This window comes from Ursus arctos, unplaced genomic scaffold, assembly GCF_023065955.2.
Source record: "Ursus arctos isolate Adak ecotype North America unplaced genomic scaffold, UrsArc2.0 scaffold_7, whole genome shotgun sequence".
Lineage (NCBI taxonomy): Eukaryota > Metazoa > Chordata > Mammalia > Carnivora > Ursidae > Ursus > Ursus arctos.
The window spans coordinates 40,573,848-40,594,884 of NW_026623089.1; the positions used below are offsets into that span (position 1 = coordinate 40,573,848).

General features: G+C 56.5%; 1 protein-coding gene across 1 annotated transcript; it reads left to right on the plus strand.

Moving 5' to 3' along the window:
• Positions 1-1,372: 1,372 nt before the first annotated feature.
• Positions 1,373-19,162, plus strand: LOC113259257 (annexin A8). Its single transcript, XM_026504639.4, has 12 exons — positions 1,373-1,625; positions 7,084-7,174; positions 8,177-8,271; positions 9,579-9,692; positions 10,458-10,548; positions 11,259-11,338; positions 11,830-11,889; positions 12,422-12,515; positions 12,764-12,859; positions 14,519-14,577; positions 15,710-15,832; positions 18,368-19,162. Exons 1-12 carry the CDS (start codon positions 1,605-1,607, stop codon positions 18,425-18,427), a joined length of 984 nt encoding a protein of 327 aa, XP_026360424.1. The 5' UTR covers positions 1,373-1,604; the 3' UTR covers positions 18,428-19,162.
• The last annotated feature ends 1,875 nt before the right edge of the window (positions 19,163-21,037 follow it).

Below are 21,037 nucleotides of genomic sequence, written 5' to 3' on the forward strand. Positions count from 1 at the left end.
GTGACCTCCCTGGGTCACCGTGCACTGTAGACCCTCAGAGGGCCAGGTCGTGTCTGCACCCATCTCTGTGGCCTGTCCTCCTCTCGGGGTCTGGCATGGCTCTACGGGCTCTGCTCAGGGCCAACCACGAGAGTCCTATCTGAGGTCATCCTCATAACTAGACTCCTGGGGGTACCTACTCCCCAGACACTCACACACCCACGGCACAGGCACCCCCAACATGCACACAGGTGGGGGCAGCTGATGTCCTGAGAAGCCCCACCAATGAGGGTGCCTTGCTTCTGACCCAAGGACCCTCACAGAGGATGGAAAGTCTGGGCCCCCAAAGGCAGGAGTAGGCCCTTCCTCCGTCCGCATGACCAGAGGCAGGCCGAGATCTTCCTCTTCTGATGGCACCTCACAGCGCTGTAGCCAACGGTCCCTAGTCCTCCAGTCGCTCTGGGTGGTGGCTGGCCCGGCTCTGTCCCCACCCACCCCAGCCGGCGCTCCCAGAAAGAACAGCCTGGAGACGCTTCATGTGCAGAGCAAAGGGTTTTGGACTCAGGGTCAGGAAACCAGAGGATTTTGCATCAAGGGACAACTCGTATCCGTGATTCTGAATGGTTTCCATGAATATAAAACAATCACACCACAGTGGGGCTATTTTTCACTCAGAGGTCAGGGGGTCCTCGAAGCCCTGGAAGTGCCTCCCCAGGATGGAGGGGCCTCGGGTGGTCCCTGAGGCACTGGTGTTTACCCTGAAAGGCGGGTTAAGAGTTGGGTAGAGAGAGGGTGCTGCAGAACATTCTAATCAGGGGACCCAGGGAGGGCGAACTCCAGAGAGGAAAAAATTAACCTCCTCCCTGGGGACCTGGCTCCCTCCCCCAGCTGGCGGCCGTGCGTCCTGTGGGACCCAGCACAGAGCAGGCGCAGAGTGGGGCCCAGAGAACCGCTGGACGCCAGCCCTGCTTCCCACACGCAGGGGGACTTGGGCAGATTATCCGAACGCTGGAGCCCGTGTCTTCCTGCAGCACATGGAACTCACACTTGCCTCTTGGGGTTGAGGCAAAGAACCAAGGGGACAGAAGGCACAAAGTGATTAAAGAGGCCTCCAGACTTAAGAGATGCCTCAGTCAATGGAGGTTGCTTGTCCGTGTGTCCTTTGCCAAGCTCCCCGCCGCGTTGTTACTGGTGTGGAAACTGCACAATAAAAGAAAGGGAGACGTGGTATCCTTCTTTTTTTTCTATAGATCAGGTCCAGCGAGGACGGTCTGAAACCACAGCCATGTTTACTAAGTGGGGCCGTCAAAGGCTGGGACTCAGAATTTCCAGTCTACACAACAGCCACAGCCCAGACGTTTGGCAGTGAGTGGCAGAATTCCACAGGCAGGCTCCGGGCGGTGCCTGGGTGCGGCCAGGGAGCCCCAGGAGGGACCCAGAGCCAGGCGGAGCCCAGAGGGCAAGGGGTGGGGCCTGGGGCCTGCTTTCGCCACCACACCCAACACCCAACCCCAAGGACCTGGCCTGCTCGTGAGGGAGCCAGTCCTGGGGAATCTCGGAGCAGAGGGAGAGCCGACGAGTGGGTCTTCATCTCCCTGGGGAACGGCGATCGCGAGGAGAACAAGATGGCCTGGTGGAAAGCCTGGGTAAGTGGGGAGCAAGCAGGGGCGGAGGGTAGGGTTCCTGCAGGGTGTTGGTGGCGAGAGTTCAGCTTAGTCAGCAGTCGCACTGTCTGCCAGCCAAGCACCAGGCTGCCCACTGAGGAGGCAAGGGAGAAGAAATTGCCCCAGGCCTAGACACACTCACAGCTAGGACAGACAGATCAAGGAAACTTTTTTTCTTTTTGAGATTTTTTTTATGTATTTATTCATTTGAGAGAGACAGAGAGAGCACAAGCAGGGGGAGAGGCAGAGGAAGAGGGAGAAGCAGACTCCCGGCTGAGCTGGGAGCCTGACGTGGGACTCGATCCCAGGACCTGGAGATCATGACCTGAGTCGAACACAGACGCTTAACCATCTGAGCCATCCAGGGCCCCAGATAAAGGAACCTTGAAAGGCACCAAGGGAAGCTGAGGGGCTGGGGGAGCCCAGAGGAAGAGCTGCTGCAGGGAGGGTCCGGCTGCTTGAAGCTAAAGGGTATCACATTTGAGCGACATGTGCATGTGTGTGGTATGTGTGCACCTGCGTGTGTTTGAGGAGAATCAGGCAGATGGTTCCTTGCAGAGGGAACGGTATGTGCAAAGGCCCAGAAGGGTGGGAAACTTGGCTTCGGAGAGTAGTTCCTCATGGCCTGAGAGCCCTGGGTGGGAGGGCAGAGGGCAGGGGGAGATAGACCTAGAGAAGCAGGCAGGGCAGGCCCTAAAAAGCCTCACAGGGCAGGCTAAGGGCCTTGGGCTTTACCTTAAGAGCAATGGGGAGCCATTGAAGGTCCTTGAGCTGGTGACCAACATGATCAAATCGGCTGATGTTGGAGGCTTCATCAATGCCCACACCTCAGGAGGGCATGGGAGGGCAGGCAGTCCTCCAGGAATCCATGGTGTTTATTCATCAAGATTGAGGAGAGAGGAGAGAGGGCAAGAGGACCTGGCCTACGAGGGCCTCAAATGTCTGAAATCTATGTTTTATAGAGGATGAAGGACTGAGGTGGGGAAGACAGCACAGCCCAGTCTCCCACCAGCTGAATTACCAGATTCTTGGGAGTGTTTCATCTGGGTTTGAGTCCGGGGCCATCTCGTGCTCAGGAGTTAAAAACACAAAGATGACAGGCAGATGACATCTTCTGGGCGGGCTCGACCCCTTCATTTCATCCCCAGGCAGCCGAGGACATCAGGGCTGCTCCTTCCATTTCACAGATGAGGACGCTGGGTCTCGGAGACCCCGAGTGACTTGCAGGGTCCCACAGCTAGCAGGCAGGGGTCCAGCTAGAACTCAGATCTCTCTCCACCCCCGTCCCCCAGGCTCTCTGTGAGCTACAGTGGATGACCCAGGCTTATCCCGCTTTAGGAAATCTCTCTGTCACAAATGTCACAACCCACGGGCTGCTGGGTTCAGACATGTCAGGCCTGGACAGTCGGGACAGAGAGGCAGCGAGGGACAAGGTGCGGCAGCTATCTGGGCCCCAGCAAAGCAGCCAGGACAGGTCAAGGGCCTAGAGCGGCCTCCAGTTTCTTCCCGGCCGGTGGGAACGTGCTTTAAGGGGACTGACACGGCAGGGAGAGCCCAGTGCTGGGCACCATTCCATAGTCAGCTGACGGCCTGGTTCTGGGCCTTGCTCCCAGCGGGACAAAGGCCCCACCCAGCCAGGCAGGCAGAAGCCTCCTTGCAGGGACCTGGCCATCCCGGCAGGTTAATGATGACCCCTGAGCTACTGTATGCCAGCCACTCCTCGAAGCATCTCACATTCGAGATCTCCCTTGAGCCTCATGCCACCTCGACGATGCAGATGCCGGTATCTTCATCCACAGACGAAGAAACTGAGGCACAAGGAGGCTCAGCAGATGCCCAAAGTTGCCATGCTAGCAAGTGGTAGAGTCTGGGTTTGAATCTGGGCAGCCCAATGCCAGAGCCCAAACTGTGGGCCTTGGCGACCCACAGCCCACAGGAGAGCTGGCTTGGGGCAGGAAGATCACAGGCAGAGCCCGCCTGTGACCGGCTGAGGATCAGATGTCCTCTGGGCCCCCAGCTGGACCAGGAGCAGGACTTGGCGAGGGTGTGAAAGATCAGCTAGAAGGCCCACCTGTGCCTCTCTTACAGGAAGGGAGTTCTCGTCTCCCAGGCTCCCCAGGGCAGCCTCGTGACAGGGGAAGGCAAAGGTGTGGCAGCTCCTGGGAACAGAGCTCTTACAGACAGAGTCACTGGCAGGACTGAGTCACCTTCTCAGTGAAAATGTTCCTGTCTGGACAAGCCCACTCCGGCATGGGGCCCAGGCAGATTCTCTAACAGCGGGGCGTTTCGGATAGGGAGACCTGGGGCCCTACCCCTCCCTGCTGATATTCAGGGGTCTGATTCCAGGTAACTGTGCTTTTTATCCCCTAAAACAATGGAGTGGGAAGAGAGGTTGAGGCTCCTTGGTGCCTCAAAATCACCACCCACTCAGGGAGCAGGTTGACCACCATTCCCACCGGAGCCCACCTCAGACCAGTGACTCAGTCCCGTGGGCTGGCCGGTCCCTGCTGCACAGTGCCGCGTGCCGGCTTGGGGGCAGGGAGAGAACCCCTCACGGGTGGTGCCCAGAACTCGCACTCCCGGACCACCTGCATTCCTGTGGGCAAAGCTTCCTTCAGTGAAGAGTTCCAGGAAAGTTCACTGTCCCGAAAAGGTTGAGTCATCAATAGAGTGGGGGGAAGTAGACGGGGCTCAGCTTCTGAGTCAGGCTGCGGGTCCAGTGCCAGCACCACCGCTGACGAGCTATGACACCTTGACAAGCCCTCCGAGCCCCGCTCCCTTGCCTGTCAAACGGGGCATTCATGGTTTGGAGATGTCAAGGGGATGAGCATGGCTCTTCTGGCCCCTGAAGCATCTACCACGGGGGCCTGGCACAAAGGAGCTGCTCAAAGGGCTGAGGGTGGTAAAAGCAGCTCAGGGTCCACAAACAAGGGCATCCCACTGGGCCACCTCTGGGACCACACAGGCTCTTCTGGATGGGATCTGCACAAGGGATTATTTCTAACACTTTCTGCTGAGAAACACAGGGCTAAAAATGAGATAGGAAAATTTGTTACCAGACATTTGATATTCAAGCAAAGGGAATAGAAAGACCTTTTACCTCTTACTCGAAAGCAATATCCCTATAGATAGCCCCACCGATGGCAATCTGCCATGTATTTTCAGGATCTAATCAGGGCTTAAAGGATGGATGGATGGATGGATGGATGGATGGATGGAAGGATGGACATGGTGATTAAGTGAATGAATAAATGGATGGATGGATGGTTGGATGGATGGATGGATGGATGGATGGATGGATGGATAGAAGGATGGACATGGTGATTAAGTGAATGAATAAATGGATGGATGGATGGATGGATGGATGGATGGATGGATGGATGGAAGGATGGACATGGTTATTAAGTGAATGAATAAATGGTTGGATGGATGGATGGATGGATGGATGGATATGGCCATCGAGTGTCTGGGTGGAGAATGGATGAATAGATGAATGAATGAGTGGGTTGGTGGTTGGGTAGGTGGGAAAGTAGATGCGTGGATGGGGGGGCAGACAGAAGGAGTAGGTGAATGGGTGCATGGGAGACCAAACACGATGGGACTAAATTCCTTTCCACTGAGGAATCTCTAAGTCTTCTTCAAATTCAATGCCCATCTCCAATCTCCCTCCACTACTATCCCTCTCCCAAAAACACATACTTACGAAAGATCATTCATTTTTATCTGAGGAATGCTACAGGGCACAAGGCTAGAAAGCCAGACAAGCCCTGGACTAGAGATTTGGCTCAGGTCAAAGGCCCAAGGACTTTGGTTATCGTGCTTATTTCACAATTTTCAGAGCATCATGCAGTTCTTTCTAAACCTAACCTTCTGTCCTCCATGCCTATGGACTTGCAAAGGCCCTAGGCTGTCAGGATGCTCAGCCGGGGGCCCTGGGTCTCTACCTTCTTATGAGTACCCACTTCTCAGAAAGAAGGCAGCTTGGCCTCAAACCACGCCTCTCTTCCCAACCTTGTCTACACACTCTCAAAGCAGCACATTCAGCTCCACGAAGCCTGTCCTCACTCGTTCACTGTCCTTGTGGTTTGGGGGTGGGTGGTCCTTTCCCACTGACAGCACTGCCTGTGGATGGTGCGGGACAGAGCTCGGGCGTGGGGGTGGGCAGGGCCTGTGGCTTGCCCTCAGACGACACTAGCTGGGAGAGGCCTGGCCTGATCCAGAGCCCACACCCCAGGGCGGGGGCAGAAGAGGTTTTGTGGCTTCTTCCCACAAGCTGTGGTTCTGGCTAGTGCCAGCCTATTCATCAAAGAGCCATTCTGTGGAGGTGACACGGCAGTCCCACAGAGCCCCGAGGGGACTCACAGCCAGGCCAGGCGGCTGTGGTCTCTCAGGGTTCCCTCACTTAACGGTAGCTTCCCTACACAGCTGACGCCCCTGAGAGGCTGACGCCTAAGCCACAGACCCCCCAGCAGATTCGATGCAGCCTGCCTCACCCCCAGAAAGCTACCTCCCGTAGGGTGCACTGCCCTTCTTGTTCCTCTGTACCCCTGTACTCACACCCGGCCATAGCCCCACCCTTTCTCCTCCCAAGCTCCCGTTACCCCAGGTAAACCTCCCCCAGCCTCGGGAATCTTATCACAAAAGTTCCAAGAGCAGGTCTGAGGCAAGAAGGCTGAGGCAGGGAGACATGTAGGACCCTTCTGAAGACAGCCAGGTGGCCAGGAGCACACCCACGGTCGTTGTCGTGCCTTGTCACCCCAATAAAACCACTGCTGGTCCTTTCTCAGGCCAGCCCCCCTTCTTAGGACTTCTTCCCGGTTCTTCCCTCCTCCTGACACCAAAGGCTAGGTGGCAGCTCTGAAAGTGGCCACAGTGCCACCGTCAAGAGTCCACGTACCCCGACTCCGCAGGGCTGGCACTGGTGCTGAAGGCTGAGATTCCGCTCTCAGGATGGCCCCGCGGCGCTGACCAGCTTGGCCCTGCCTCACTCCTCCTCAAGAGGCCCCTCCGTCCTCCTTGACGGCCGAACTGACAGGACAGGCCTCCCTTAGCCAAGGCACCTCGTAGGCGCACGGGGCCTCCACCCCCACCGCCCAGGCTTCCACCGCCCAGGCTTCCACAGCCCCGAAGTGAGAGAGCCTTATGGCAACTTAGTGGCAAGAGGACCAAGGCGCCCCTTCCTCGACACGTATCTGCTGGTAACTGTCATATCCAGACGCTGCGGTCTGGGCCAGCAGGACCCCTCAGGCCTCCCTTCACCCAAGGTGGACAGTCAGGGAGAGCCCAGCCAGGCAGGGGCAGGAGGGACCGGAGCCTCAGCCGCCGGCCTGCGGGGGCTGAGCCGGTGGTCACTGGGCAGGGGCAGGCCACCCAGTGGGCTGGTGATCTGCTCCGCCCCCCCGGGCCTTCCCACTTTGAACAAGCCTGGATTCTTTTGCAGATGGAACAGGAGGGCGTTACGGTGAAGGGCAGCCCCCACTTTAACCCGGACCCTGACGCGGAGACCCTCTACAAAGCCATGAAGGGGATCGGTGAGTGGATGTCCGCAGACCTGCCCGCGGAGGGCTGTGCCTCTCTGGGGTCTGTCCGCTCTGCTCCAGACCACGATCCTCGCGGCTCTGGAGGGGGGCGGCCAGGGGACACCACGCTCGCGAGATGGACTCCCGGCCCAGAGAAGCGCTCGGGCGCTCCCGCCCCAGCATCACTAGTCTACACCCCACCCAATGACATGGCTGGAGAAGAGAAAGGCTGAGTCATGAGGGTGGGAGGGGGATGTCATGCTGTGCGTGCCTGGGCATCCTTGCGTAGGCAACTTCACCCCAATCGGTCCGAGCTTTCACACTCACAGAATGGCCTCAGGCACTCTGGACCTGTGTGTCCCTGGAAACTCTGGATGGGATGACATTGGGAGCTCTGCGGGGCTGAACTGGGCCGCGCGGTTTTCGTAGCTTCCCCGCTCTGCTTGGGCCGGGCACAGGCAGCCTCCTTGCGGTCTCCGGGATGCGCATTCCTGAAGCCAGCCAGGGCTTGCCGTGCTTTCTAGATGAACCTTGGCGGCATGTTCATGGCCTCTACTTCCTGTGAGATCTCTGCTGTTCCCTCCACTTCCCAAAGGAGAGAGCAGATGCCCTGGCAACGAGGCTGCTGGGCCAGGACTCAGATCTAGTTTGCTGGGGCCTCGGTCCTGACCTGCCCCCACTGCCACCAGCACGAGAGAGGACAGAGTAGAAGGTCCTCCTGTCTGAGCACCAGAGGCCCCGGGGATGTCCGGAGCAGACCAGATGATCAGAGGGTCCTCAGATTCTACCACTGTGAGACTGGCCCTGGGCAGCACCCCAACACCGTGTGGGCGGGAGGTGCGGGAAGGACAGAAGGATTTACTGCCTAGGGGTCCTCTCTACACCATGAAAATCGTCAGGTTTGGGAGCTCTCCAGGCCGCGGGTGCCCACTGCTTGACCCCCAAGCAGCTGCCCTCCCTCCTCCTCAGCCCCCTTAGGGGCAGTGGGGGTGCTCACACTGTGCACCCCTGCAGGGACCAACGAGCAGGCCATCATCGATGTGCTCACAAAGAGGAGCAACGCCCAGCGGCAGCAAATCGCCAAGTCCTTCAAGGCACAGTTTGGCAAGGTAAAGCGGGACAGGAGGCTTTCCATGGGGGAGGGGGCGCTAGGGGCACTGCTGCGGCCGGAGACAGCCTGGGAAGCAGCTTCGCTCTGGACAAGACCCTTGTCTAGAGGCCAGCTTCTAAAAGCAAGGGGCATATAGGGCATACTTATACTAAACATATTATTAATTGTGTATCTGAAGTTGAAATTCCACTAGCCACCCTCTGTTTTATCTGGTTGCGTTACTTACGGCTCCCCACACCCCTGGCTTGGCAGCAGGCCTGCGGGCCGCTCCACCCCTCCACCCCCGTCTCTCTCACCGAGCTCCTGTACTTTGGCTCCATGGCCCCATCCTTGAGCTGTGGCCCTGCCTCTACTCTTGGCTCACCCTGGTCCCAGAGCCTGGGATGCCCATCTCACCCACGCACAGAGGTGCCGGTGTGGGACGCGCTCTTCACGCCAGAGCTTCTGTGTCTGTGCCGGCTCCCTCTGCCTCGAGGGAACTCCAGGGGCAGGGAGCCCATGCGCTGGATGCTTTTCTCTCTTCCCTCCCTCCACCACCGCAGGACAGAGCCAGGCATTGGGGTTACTACTAAACACAGGAACAAAGGCACACATCACGTGGCTGCCAGAGCCTCTGTCGCTGCGGGTCCTTAGTTTGGAGATTTAAGGCAGGAAGGTGAATGATGAAGCCTGAACATTCCAGGGGGGCGCCAATGCGCGCTTTTTTTTTTTTTTTTAATAATTTCTTTCTCTTCATCTTCACAACTGCACATCATTCTCTGCATTCGGTATCAGGGGAAACTGAGGTTCCAGGAGTAAGCGCTCAAGATCCCACAGCCTGTAAGCAACAAGGTTGGGATTTAAGTCCAGGTCTGACAAGGCCCTTGGTCCTTCACTGTGCTGTGCACAACAGCAGGGTGTGGCCTTGTGGCTTCTTGCGGAGACCAGCGCCCTGAGATCGATTCCTTAACTCAGTCCTGCATTCACGGGTGCCCGTGGGCTATGACGGGATTTGATGGCGAGCAACGGCAAACACGTATGTCGGGCTTCCACTGTGCCCAGCACCACACTGAGAGTTGGGTCGAGCCACACACATCTCTCCACCAGTCCTCTAAGCAATGGTATAACGCAGGAGAATCACTGTCTCCCTTTCACAGGTAAGGTTAATGCTCAGAGAGGCTACGTTGCTGGCCCGAGAAACCCCAGCACCAGCTCATGGTAGAGCCCACAGGACTCCCGCCCGCGCCTCCAGGACTGGCTGCCACCCAGCTCCCTGTACTCAGGGGGGCACCACGTCCAGATCATTGCCTGTCCTTCTTGCATTAGGATCTCACCGAGACCTTGCAGTCAGAGCTGAGTGGCAAGTTCGAGAGGCTCATCGTGGCCCTCATGTACCCACCATACAGATACGAAGCCAAGGAGCTGCACGATGCCATGCAGGTAACTAAGCAGGTGGGGTGGGGAAGGGGCAGAAATGCTTACAAGGACTGGGGGGCAGGGTCGCTGCTGGGGACGCCTTCCCCAAGAGAGCCTGGCACTGGGACCTCGGAGCTCCCGTCCAGCCACCCTTTGGAATGGCCCAGCCCGGTGAGCCTGCAGCCTGCTGCCCAGACGGGCTGGCGTCTGCCGTCACGCGGCCACGAGGGCGCCAGACTCAGCGCTTCTCAGGACAGTGCCAGACCAGGTGTGCAGGATGACAGGATGACATCTGCAGTCTCTGCCCGGTCCCTCGGATCTCCTATGACTCCCACTGCTCCTTTAGCACTCGCAGAGAGTGAGGAGGGAGTCAGGGTCCAGCGAGTATAATCATCTCCATTGAAAGGACACTCACGGGCTGTGCCTGCCCTGCATTTCCATCTGTTCTTGCTAATGCACCTTCGGGGTGGGCCGGCTCTTTATCCCTGAGGACTGATGAGGACCCCTAGGCTCAGCGAGGTGGAGTGGCATGCTGGAGACCACCCAGCACGGAGGGCAGAGCCGAGACAGAGCTCTCCCATCGCCTCACCTGCCCACAGGAGCCGCCCCTGGAGACCAACACGGGCACCTTCCCCCAGTAACGCCCTCCAGCAGAGGCCCCCATCGGAGGGGGCAGCATACTGACTGTTCTTCTGGGGCTCTTCCTCTCGCCTCTTGACAGAAGAGGGTGTGGACAGAGCAGGCGAGCCCAGGCAGAGCTCTCCAGCAGACAGAGATTTTTGTCCACAGGGCTTGGGGACCAAAGAGGGTGTCATCATTGAAATCCTGGCTTCTCGGACTAAGAACCAGCTGCGGGAGATAATGAAGGCCTACGAGGAGGGTAAGGGAGGGTGCAGGGCCTGGACGTAAAGGCTCACGTGGGAATGGCCACGAGCTTTGGCAGCTTAGTAGGGGATGAGGGACAAGCAGTGCACTGGGCCTTGCTGCAAAAGACCCTTTCCAGGCCTTTCTACACCTGGGTGCTGAGCACCTGCTGTGTGCCCAGTCCTGTGCCTGATGGTCTCTAAGCCCCCTGAAGCCCAAGGGGTGCTGGGGAGAGGGACATGTACCCCACACTCTCTGCCCCTCGAGGGCTTGGCAGCGCTGTGGGTCCCGGGCTGTGTCAGCACCTGGCTCCTTCCTGGCCAGGCACACGCTGACCCTGGAGACCGTGCAGGGCCCTGTTGCAATGGGGGCCGTGGACTGCAGGCCAACTATCATGGAGCCTACGGGATGCAAAGCAAGCAGAGGCCAGCCTGGCCTCCATGTGCTCTGCCTGGTAGACAATGTGCCTGAAGGTTCAAATGAAGTGGAGCTCGGTCGGCAGCCCCGGCGGGCTCTCTGGCCTGGCCTGTCACTGCGCTTCGAGCCGGGTTGCTTCTCATTCTGAATGACCGCCTGGGGGTGGAGCTGCTACCGTTCAGACACCTGGGCAGTGTGTCCACGCCACTGACACGTCCTTACCAGAAGGCTTTGATTGGGATAAGTGTGGGAAATGGGGCTGGGAGGAGGAAAGTGGGTCTGTGCCTCATGGTCCTGTCTCCCCTGCAGACTACGGGTCCAGCCTGGAGGAAGACATCCAAGCAGACACCAGCGGCTACCTGGAGAGGATCCTGGTGTGCCTCTTACAGGTATCAGAGCCCAGGCTTCTGGGCGTGCCTCGCACTGAAGGACCCCAACAGCTGGGCTCCAGGGAGCGGTTCTTGGGGTGGAGTGGGGTGGAGTCAGGGCCTCGGTACAGCCCCAGTGGCCTGGGCTTCTTGGATACCTCTCAGAGTGGTTGGAAGATCCTCACACCTGCATGTCCCTGACATAGCCACAAGGGGGCTCCCCAGAACTGGGAGGAGAGTGCCCTGTCACCTGGCAGGTCCTACACACCACACCCCACACCTGGCACTCCGCTTACTTTAGCTCACCAAATCCCCCAGCTCCTTATGAGGCAGCCCTTACTACTCTCATTTTACAGATGACAGAATCTGGCCCTGGAGAGGGTAACCAGCCTGCTAAAGTCCCCCAGCCAAAAAGCAATAGAGACTTCCCTGCCCTCCTGCCCGGCTCTCCCCGCGGCCCCAGCTGCTCTGCTGGGCTAGCCTGCTGACACAGCCACCCCTTCTGTTCCTAGGGCAGCAGGGATGATGTGAGTGGCTTTGTGGACCCAGGACAGGCCGTCCAAGATGCACAGGTGAGGCTACGTACATACACCCTCAGCAGCTTCCGCCCTGTGGGCCACCTGCCCCATCCTCTGGGGGCAAAAGTCTGGAAGCCTCACCCAGCCCCTCTGTCCATTCGGGTCTTCTTTGACACTAGGTTAGGCTGGGACCCAGCTCAGCTCTCTGCAGACCTTTACCCTCTGGTGTTCCAGAAGGAAAGTGAGGGTGTTGGGGAGACTCAGGAACAGGAAGGGGAGGGATGTGGAAGGGGTCCACTGAAGCTCTGTCCTAGCAGGAACAGCGCATGAACCTGGGGACCAGATGGCACTATTCAGATCGCTCTAGTTCGGTCTGCTGGCAGAGTGCTTAGAGATGCCCAGAGGCAGAGCAAAGCTCCAGGGGGAGGCAGGGGAGTTCCCAGAGGAGCTTCTGACCCAGTATCCAGAAGAGATTTTAACCTCTCAGGGATAGCAAGAGGAGAATGCTGACCTGGTGGGTGGATGGGGGCTGACCCTCACCTCCTTGCTTTCCTTCACTGACTTCTTGTGGCTGCCGCAATGCTAGGATCTGTACGCAGCGGGCGAGAAGATTCACGGGACCGACGAGATGAAATTCATCACCATCCTGTGCACACGCAGTGCCACACACCTGATGAGAGGTACCCGGGAGGGAGGGGGCAGGGTTCCAGCAGGGTGCCCTGGCTGCAGGGCCCGTCCCTTCACGCAGGCCATCCAGTGTGCATCCTTGTCTTTTCATGATGCTGGGGAGACAGCCAGGGAGACTGGGACCCTTTCCCTGGCAACCAAGGGTCAGGGGTGACACATGGATGTGCAGTCTCAGAGCTGAGACACTGGGGGCGTCACACTGAGATCTGCACATCCCTTAAGAGAAGACATCTCTCTACAGTGTTTGAGGAATATGAGAAGATCGCCAGCAAGAGCATTGAGGACAGCATCAAGAGTGAGACCCACGGCTCCCTGGAGGAGGCGATGCTCACAGTGGGTAAGAGACAGGGCTCAGTGCTCAGACATGCAAGTGTCCGCGGCCAGGGGCCCAGCGGGGGGGCAGTGCCCAGGGTGGCAATAGCAAGCGACTGGGTCCCTATGTCTGCCTCAAGGGACCTGTCCCCCTCCAGGCCACACACACGTACCCTTCAGCCCAGCACACTGGAACTCTGCTACCCTCGTGTCCTCAGTATGCCGTGTCCTGCCCCATAATCCCTGTGCTGTGTGAGTGCGCGAGCATGAGTGTGAGCATGGCACATGTGAGAATCTGTGAGTATATGAATGCGTGTGCACATTTGCACAATTATGCCTGACCCAGGGCCTGTGCTCACCCGCAGCAGCCACACAGGGAACGAATGGTTCTGATTATAAAGCCCTAAAGAAAGTCGCTTGTCGACCTTAGCCAGGGGCCTGGTCTCTGTCTCAGTGGCTCATTGAAGAAATGATGTATAGTAGGAGTCCAAATTCAGTGACTGATGTTCTGACCCTGGGGAGCACTGACAGCCTTCCCTCAAGCATGACGTCAGGTCTACTTAGGAGGACCTGTTCCAGACCACATCTTGGGGTGCAGCACTGAGGTCCCAGTGAGAGGAGTCATTGCACAGTGAGGAGCTGAGGCCCAGGGGCAGAGGGACTTTACCTGTCCTCCCTCCCATGGTGGAGCCAAGGTCAGGGCCCCAGGCCTAGGGCACTCCCCTCCACCCCAGGCTGTCCCCATTCTGTGCCGGGCAGCCAGGGGAACTCCACAAAGTGTCCAGGCCTTTCAGGGTGGACTGGGACATCTGCTCGTCCCCCGCAGGCTCTGACTGCTGAGCAGCTCAGCACACCCCCTGCTCTAATCTCGGCGAGTCAGCCCCTGCACTGAGTTTGAACAACGTCTTGAATAAATCTTCAGGCAGGGCAAAGCAAAGGTGTCCAGCGCCCTATGGGGCCAGGCACTGCCTGTTCCCTTCTCCTAGAAGACTCCCACCATTCACTCCACAGACGAGGCCAGTGCAAGGCAGGCAGGTCAAAGAATGAAGTCACACCATGCCATCAGGGCAGCTGGAACACCTGCCTCCTTCATGCAAAGCCCACGCTCTTTCTGCTGCCCTGAGCCAAAGGGCCAAGCTCCCTACCCAGATGCCTAGTCTCAATAAACAGGGGCCCGCTCTCTGGGCCAGATGTCCCTGAGTGCCCTAGTGCTCCAGGGCTGGGCCCCACTGTTACATGGAAATTCAAACACAGGGACCTTCCAGATTAAGTGACGAGTAGAATGGGCACTCTGAGGCCAGTGGTCACCATAACTACGGCTCCTCCATGGAGCTGAGTGGCTGGATTCCTGGCAAAGCTGGCCCTGGGGTGTAAGAGCCCAGGGGCTGCCCTGGATGGAGCCATGTGCAGATGGGCCAGCCCCGCAGACCCCAGGGCATTTACACCTCACCCTCCGCCTGCCCGCTCTGTGCCTTTGGACCTGCGCCCAGCGCCCCAGGCTTCCTTCCCTGCCCCACCCCACCCAATGCCAAGCCTCTCGTTTGGGAACTAGGCAACACGTCAATAAATAGGCCAAGAGCTGCATAATGCTCGCACTTAAGATCCGAGGCAAGACGTAAATAAACACACTTGTACGCAATGCCCCCTACGGCCGTGGTGTTAACAGAGCTCTCCTGTCTGCCAGTGAAATGCACCCGGAACCTGCACAGCTACTTCGCAGAGCGACTGTACTACGCCTTGAAGGTAACTCTTCTGCCTTCTGTGCCCCCTGTTCTCAGCCCTACTCAGCACCAACTGCAAAGCCAAGTTCAGAGCCACCACTCCCTTCCACACTTGGGTCTGCTCTAATTCCAGCCTCTAGTGATCAGAATGCGTAGTTCTCAAAGGGTAAACTGAGTCCGGGGAAGGGAAGCCGCATCTCCTGAGGGCTGGATTGGAGCAGGTGTTTTCACAGGTGTGCATTGCACCGACCTCTTACCACAATCCTGTGAATCCGTGTCATAGAGATGGTGGAACTGAGGCTTGTGGTCAAGGTCACACACAGCGGGTGACTGGCAGAGCCTCCATTTGAACCCAAGCCAGCCCAGCTGTCCTGTTCATCCACCACGTGACCTCCTGGAGAGCACACAGGTCGACACTGCCAGGAAGTGAAGGCGCCCTTTGAATGGGCGTCAGAGGGAGATGGGCCCACACGGCACTCAACTTCCATGCGCCTGCCAGGGGGGCCGAGCTGGGTTTGTCTGTCGTCCAAGAGGCTGCACAGGGCATTCAAACAGACATCCCAGCCACTCGTATAGGTGGAGTTTCTGGCACCTAGAACCAAACTGGAAGATGGTCAGAGGAATTCCCTGAGCCCGAAGTCAGTGCCCACCTTCTGTGCGCGGCCACCACCGGAAGTTAGAGCCCCAAGTTCTCTGGCCAGGACGTGAGAGAGGGCGTGGGGTTCCCTTGGCCATTGGCGCCATCTGACAGGAGACTAGTTAAAGATGAAAGTAGGCAGGAAGATCCTGCTTGTGAATTGGCCACGTAGGCTGGATTTCCTGACGTTGTCCCTCTAGGAAGCAGTCTTATTCTTGGAGCAGTGAGTGTTCCGAGTCTAGAATCCGATGTGGCAATCCACACACAAACAGCACTTTGGGGCATTTGGCTCCCAATAGAGGCAGAAACGTGGGTGAGGGAGAAGAGATGAAGGGAACAGAAGCCCTGAATCACTAAGGCACCCCTCCCAGTGCTTCTCCCTCTTGAAGCAGAGGCTCATTCCCGCGTCTCCAGCCCCCTATGAAAGCCCCCCGGCCCCAGAGCACAGATGTGTCCGTCAACACAGAGACACACCAGAAAGGCAGGCAGTGATGGTTGGTTGCTTCGTCTTGCCCAGGGAGCAGGGACGCGCGATGGGACCCTGATAAGAAACATCGTTTCGAGGAGCGAGATTGACTTAAATCTTATCAAGTGTCAGTTCTCGAAGGTGTACGGCAAGACCCTCGGCAGCATGATCGCAGTAAGTCGGGAGTTCCCAACTCTACCCCAAGTGTGAGGCACTCCTGGGAGATGCGGATGCTGGGACCAGAGTCCTACGTCACATGTGTCCATCCCTCCCAGCGGGGGTCATACCCGTGCACTCATGGCCATACGGTGTGTATGGGGATCGGCAAGCGGGTCACTGTGGCTAGGACCTGGAGGGGGCTTGGGCGGACGCACAGAGACCAGACCATGGAGGCCCCTGTGCTTGGTGCCCAGAGTGGGCTTTGCACTTGAGTTATGGTTGCCCCGGTGGAAACGACACCAGGAGCACTTGCTAAGGAGACCACAACTGAATGTCAATGACAGTAATTGTTCAGTAGGAATCGGGCAGCAGCTTTCAAAATCCAGACTGAAGTACTCCTAGCAGTACAATTTTACAGAGATAAATCAGATGGGCTCCCGCAGCTTACCTAACCAGATGCCAGTCAGTGAACGTTCTGGAGCTGAGAAAACGCACAGTGACCACCACACCATCACACTGCCGTAACGTTGAGAGAAACAGCTCTTCTAGAAATTAATGCAAACGAGGCCTTGATCATTTCATTAAGAGAAGTCAAACCTTGAGAAGTATATCCCTAAGTCTCCATTGGCTCTTAAGTCAAGTCTCTAGTTACTCTACAAATGTCCGCTGTCAGCCACACTTTCCAAGACACACATAGCTCACAACATGTTAAAAAGACATTTCTGTTTTAAGATGTTTCAGAAAGGGGCAGTGGGTAGGTGGGGGTGAGGGGCGGAATTATTCTTTGCCTGGTGTTTGGCTTTCCAGCCAGTCTTGTCAAAAGACAAGAGGGCGACCCGCAGACCAGCCCGGGCTGCTGATGGCTTTGCCAACATCCAGTTCCAGGGGGTGTTAGGGATTTTTTCAACCTTCCGTAGCTTCTGTGCCGTCTACCTTCTCACCACCACAGTTAGACGGAGCCACAGTCAGACTTCAGAGGCACAGCCACACTGAGCGAAAGGGATCACTTTGACCCGTCCAGGGTGTAGACTTCGTGATGGAGAAAGACTTAGCAGGCTAATTCGCACACGATCAATATAATCGATAATAACGTCCCCTGTCTAGACATATCAGAGGCCCACCCTCTTTAGGTTTTGCCTACAGTTGTCACTTAAGAAAAGTGAGTTGAAATTGTGACTCAGGTGGCCAAATATTTTCTTTTTAGTATAGACCACTCTCTGTAGATGTCATCAAAGCAAAAAGGATTTCCAACAGTGATACCAGCATTAAAAACCCTGCCTAGAAATTAACAGGAAAATTTATAAAAACCGCATGTATAACTTTAGACACACGCAGTTAAAGAGACAAAATGAATCACTTTCTAAAAAGCACAAAACAACACAAAAACAAAAACACTGTATTACAAAAATTGTGTAAAGAAAGAAAGAAAGAGGGAAGGGGGAGGGAGGGGGAAGGAAGGAAGGAAGGAAGGAAGGAAGGAAGGAAGGAAGGAAGGAAAAGGAAAGAAGGAAGGGAGAAATTTAAAATGTAGTTCAAAACTACCAGAAGATTTCAGGCCCAAATGATTGTACAAGCAAATTTGGCTAAAAGTTAAGGACTAGGTGATTCCCATGCAGCAGAAACTGCTACAGCGCGTAGGACCATGGAACTAGCCCAGCCCCATCACTCACCGAGTGGCCTTCCTCTTGCTCCCATTTTCCTCAAGCACATAAAAAAAGAGTTGGGTGATAGGCCCTCCTCGGCATCCCCTGGCTCTGTGTGCAGATCCCGGGCCAGCCGGACCTATCAGGACCTGCCTAATAGCAAGGGGGACCTGGTAGACTACAAAAATGGGGTTCAGCATTGGCCGTGTGGGGTCAATCCCGTTGGGAGACAGACGCCACTTGACCCCTACGTGAGCCAGCTGCCGTGCAGGCAAGCCCACGCTTCTCCTGCTGTGCACGCCTCACCACATTTCAGCAAGGCTCATGTCAGCATCACCGTCCTTTGATAGGCGAGAAGAGGTCTCAGGGCAGTGACAGGACTCGTCCCAGCCACAGGGTCAGTGCATGACAGAGCTGTGGTCCAGGTTCTGCGTGGCCCCAAAGCCCAGGCTCTCCCCACTGCACCCCCTGCCTCCAGGTGTGGCACTGGGCAGCCTGCTTGCTGCCTCGGTTCCCTGATCCGCAGCTGCAGGCGTTGAATAAATGATGGGTGGTGTCGAATAAATGAATGGTTGGGCACGCTCGTGTCCTGAGCCGAACGTGGGGAAGGGCCCTGGGGCAGCCGATGCGGCTAGGAGGCCATCGAAATGCCTTCCCTGCTGCAGAGCAGGGCTGCGTCTGCGATTCGTTTCCTACATTAAGCTCCCCGGTAGTTAGTAAGGGAATCAAAAGGAGATACAAAGAAGTATCCTGAGATGGCAACAAGAAGACGGGTGACCTAGTGTGGGCCTGCGTCATAGGACCCCGCACAAGGATGTGCCAGACCTCTCCCCAAGGAGCACGACTCCTAGTAATAACCGCAGCTGACAAATACCCCTTGTGACTCCCCTGTCCCTCCTGTCCTCAGGGAGACACCAGTGGCGACTACAAGAACGCCCTGCTGAACCTGGTGGGCAGCGAGTCCTGAAGGCTCAGGACAGAGCAAAGGCCAAGAAGCCAGAGCCACCGCGCCCTGCCTGCTCAACCTGGGCCATGGATTGGGGGGTGGGGGGCCCAACTTGCCTTTCAGTCTTCTATCTCCCAGCTTCCGGTACTTTCACGTCAGTTCCGGGTGTGAGCGCAGGGCCAACCTTAGCATAATCTGGCCTGACAAACACCTCCGCACGAAGGGGCTGTTTCTTCCTCCCCACCCAGGAGCTTCCCAAGCTGAACTGGTCCCAGAGCCGCCTGGGCCCAGCTTACACAGACACCCAGCCCCACCCTATCTACTAAATCAGGATCTGCAGAGAAAAGACCAGGGAATAAGGAATTTTATTAAGCAGCTCAGCTGATAAACCTCCCTGAAAGGCCACCAGTGAGGCTGGGAGAGCCCGTATGTCTCAGAGCGCACACATGTGAGCAGCTGAGACAGAAGCACATGCATTCAGGCCAACCGGGATGCCACAACATCCGTTCATCTAAAACCATTAGGCTGTAGGCAGAATGAAAATTCTCTCCCTGTCTAACAGAGAAAGCTGCAAATCAATGTCCTGACCCAAGGACACTGTGCTCAAAGTGGCCCAGGCTTAGCCAGTCCTGGCTCAGAAGAGCTGCGCTTTCCTTCCCTGACACAAGAGTGGGGAATCTCTTATCCCGACCCCATGCCAAGACGCGAAGACGCCTCTGCTGTGCTTTTCAGAATAATAAAGATGGTACATTCGAATCTAAGTGCCTTTGGGTTTTTAGCAGTGACCAGAGTAGGACTGATTTAATTTGTCAGTGTTCATAAAAGACGTGATTATAAAAAGCTTTTGGAGGGGATGAATCAAACCTGAGTACACAGGTGGGCATTTCCCCGTGGGGACACGTTGAGCAAACTGTGCCCGCAGTCATCCTGGGGACAACTCGAGTAAGTGAGGATATTTCCTATCGCCTAAATCCTGATCTCTCAGAGGTGGGGGGAGTTCTAAAAGTCTTGTGCTCCTGTTCCAACCTGTGGCTTGCCTTGCTTTCGTAGCATTCACCCAGGGACATCCAGTTGTCCTTGGCCGCCTCCAGGGATGGGGACTCCCATCCTCCTTGGACAGCCCCGTCTTCTTCCAACAGGAGTGATCAGCAGAGCTCTTCCTTTAACCGAGCCAGACCCTGCCCCACACAGCCTTCTGCTCCCGACTCCCCATCTAGGGCCACAATGCTTGTCCTTTCCTATCCTCCCTGCCTATCTGAAGACAACCCATAGATTCCACTAAGACATCTTCTGTCAAAGCCAAACGTCCCCAGTCCCTTCAGCTGTCCCTCCTGGAGCCTGGTGGGGCCACATCCCTTGAATATGTTCTAGTTTGCAAACTGCCTCTTAAAGTATGACCCCGAGGAGCCAGGCAGATCGGAGGGATGGAACAGCAGGGCCTCTGCGCTCACACAGGTGAGAGGTAGACCCCAGCTGTGCCCTGTGCTGGCTGTGTGACTCTGTCCTAATGACTTCCTCTCTCTCTCTGAGCTCGGTTCCCTCACTTTAAATGCAGGGGATGCATTTACCAAGTCCTAGCTATTTGCTGCATTTCAAACCACCTTAAAGCTACCGGTGTAAAACCATCATTTTACGGTGGTCACGGGTTCTGCAGGTCAGGAATCCAGCCAGGGCCCAAGGTGGATAACTGAGCTCTTCTCCAGCAAGTCTGGGGACACTGTGCGGAAGACAACGCGACAGCAGGATCCTGAAATCATCTGGAGGCTTCTTTCACTCACGCGGCTGGAAGGCTAGGCTCAGCTGGAAGTGTCGGCCAGCACGCCTACATGCAGCCTCGTCCACATGCGGAGGGTGGTGGGGCTCCTCACAGGGCAGGTCAGTGCTGCATGGCCTTCTGGGATGCACCTCAGGAGACCCACAGATCACGTTCGCCAAGTCCCGGTCAAAGAAGCTTCGAGGGAAGGGGACACAGCCCCCAGCTGTCCATGGGAAGAAGCTCCAAGAATTAGGGGCCATTGTCTTAAATCATCAATAAGTAGTTTAAGTAATCGAACAACCCCTGACCCCCTGAATGCAGCTGTGGGTGGGGCCGAAGCAGGGTCCCAGAGGCCCCCCGCAGGGCGGGCTGCTGTCCCTGGTGCTAACCTCTGTGGCCCCAGGCCAGGCTCTCAGGTGGTCCTCATTCTTTAAGTTTGTTTTTTCTTTTTTTTTTTTATTTATAATGATTTTTTATTATATTATGTTAGTCACCATACAGTACATCCCCGGTTTCTGATGTAAGGCTCGATGATTCATTAGTTGTGTATAACACCCAGTGCACCATGCAATACGTGCCCTCCTTACTACCCATCACCGGCCTATCCCATTCCCCCACCCCCCTCCCCTCTGTGGCCCTCAGTTTGTTTCTCATAGTCCATAGTAAGTTTGTTTTTTCTAATTCAAGTCCTGCCCTGAACTTTCTTTCAGTGCTGAGTCATTGAGTCACCTTCTGCCATTAGAAAAGACTCAGAGGATTTCTCTGCCGCACAATCCCTTCGGAATGCCGGTTCCCTGGGCAGAGGATTGTCTTGCGGCCCAGCCCCAAACAGGAGCCTCGAGCAAAGCCCCGGCCGCAGAGACAGCTCAGCAAAT

What these genes read in the sequence shown, in the direction of transcription:
- LOC113259257 (XM_026504639.4), top strand. Translation starts at nt 1,605, where the DNA reads ATGGCCTGGTGGAAAGCCTGG. An exon ending in GGAGGCGATGCTCACAGTGG is followed by an intron (nt 12,860 to 14,518) that starts GTAAGAGACAGG and finishes CCTGTCTGCCAG; the next exon opens with TGAAATGCACCCGGAACCTG. An exon ending in CCCTCGGCAGCATGATCGCA is followed by an intron (nt 15,833 to 18,367) that starts GTAAGTCGGGAG and finishes TCCTGTCCTCAG; the next exon opens with GGAGACACCAGTGGCGACTA.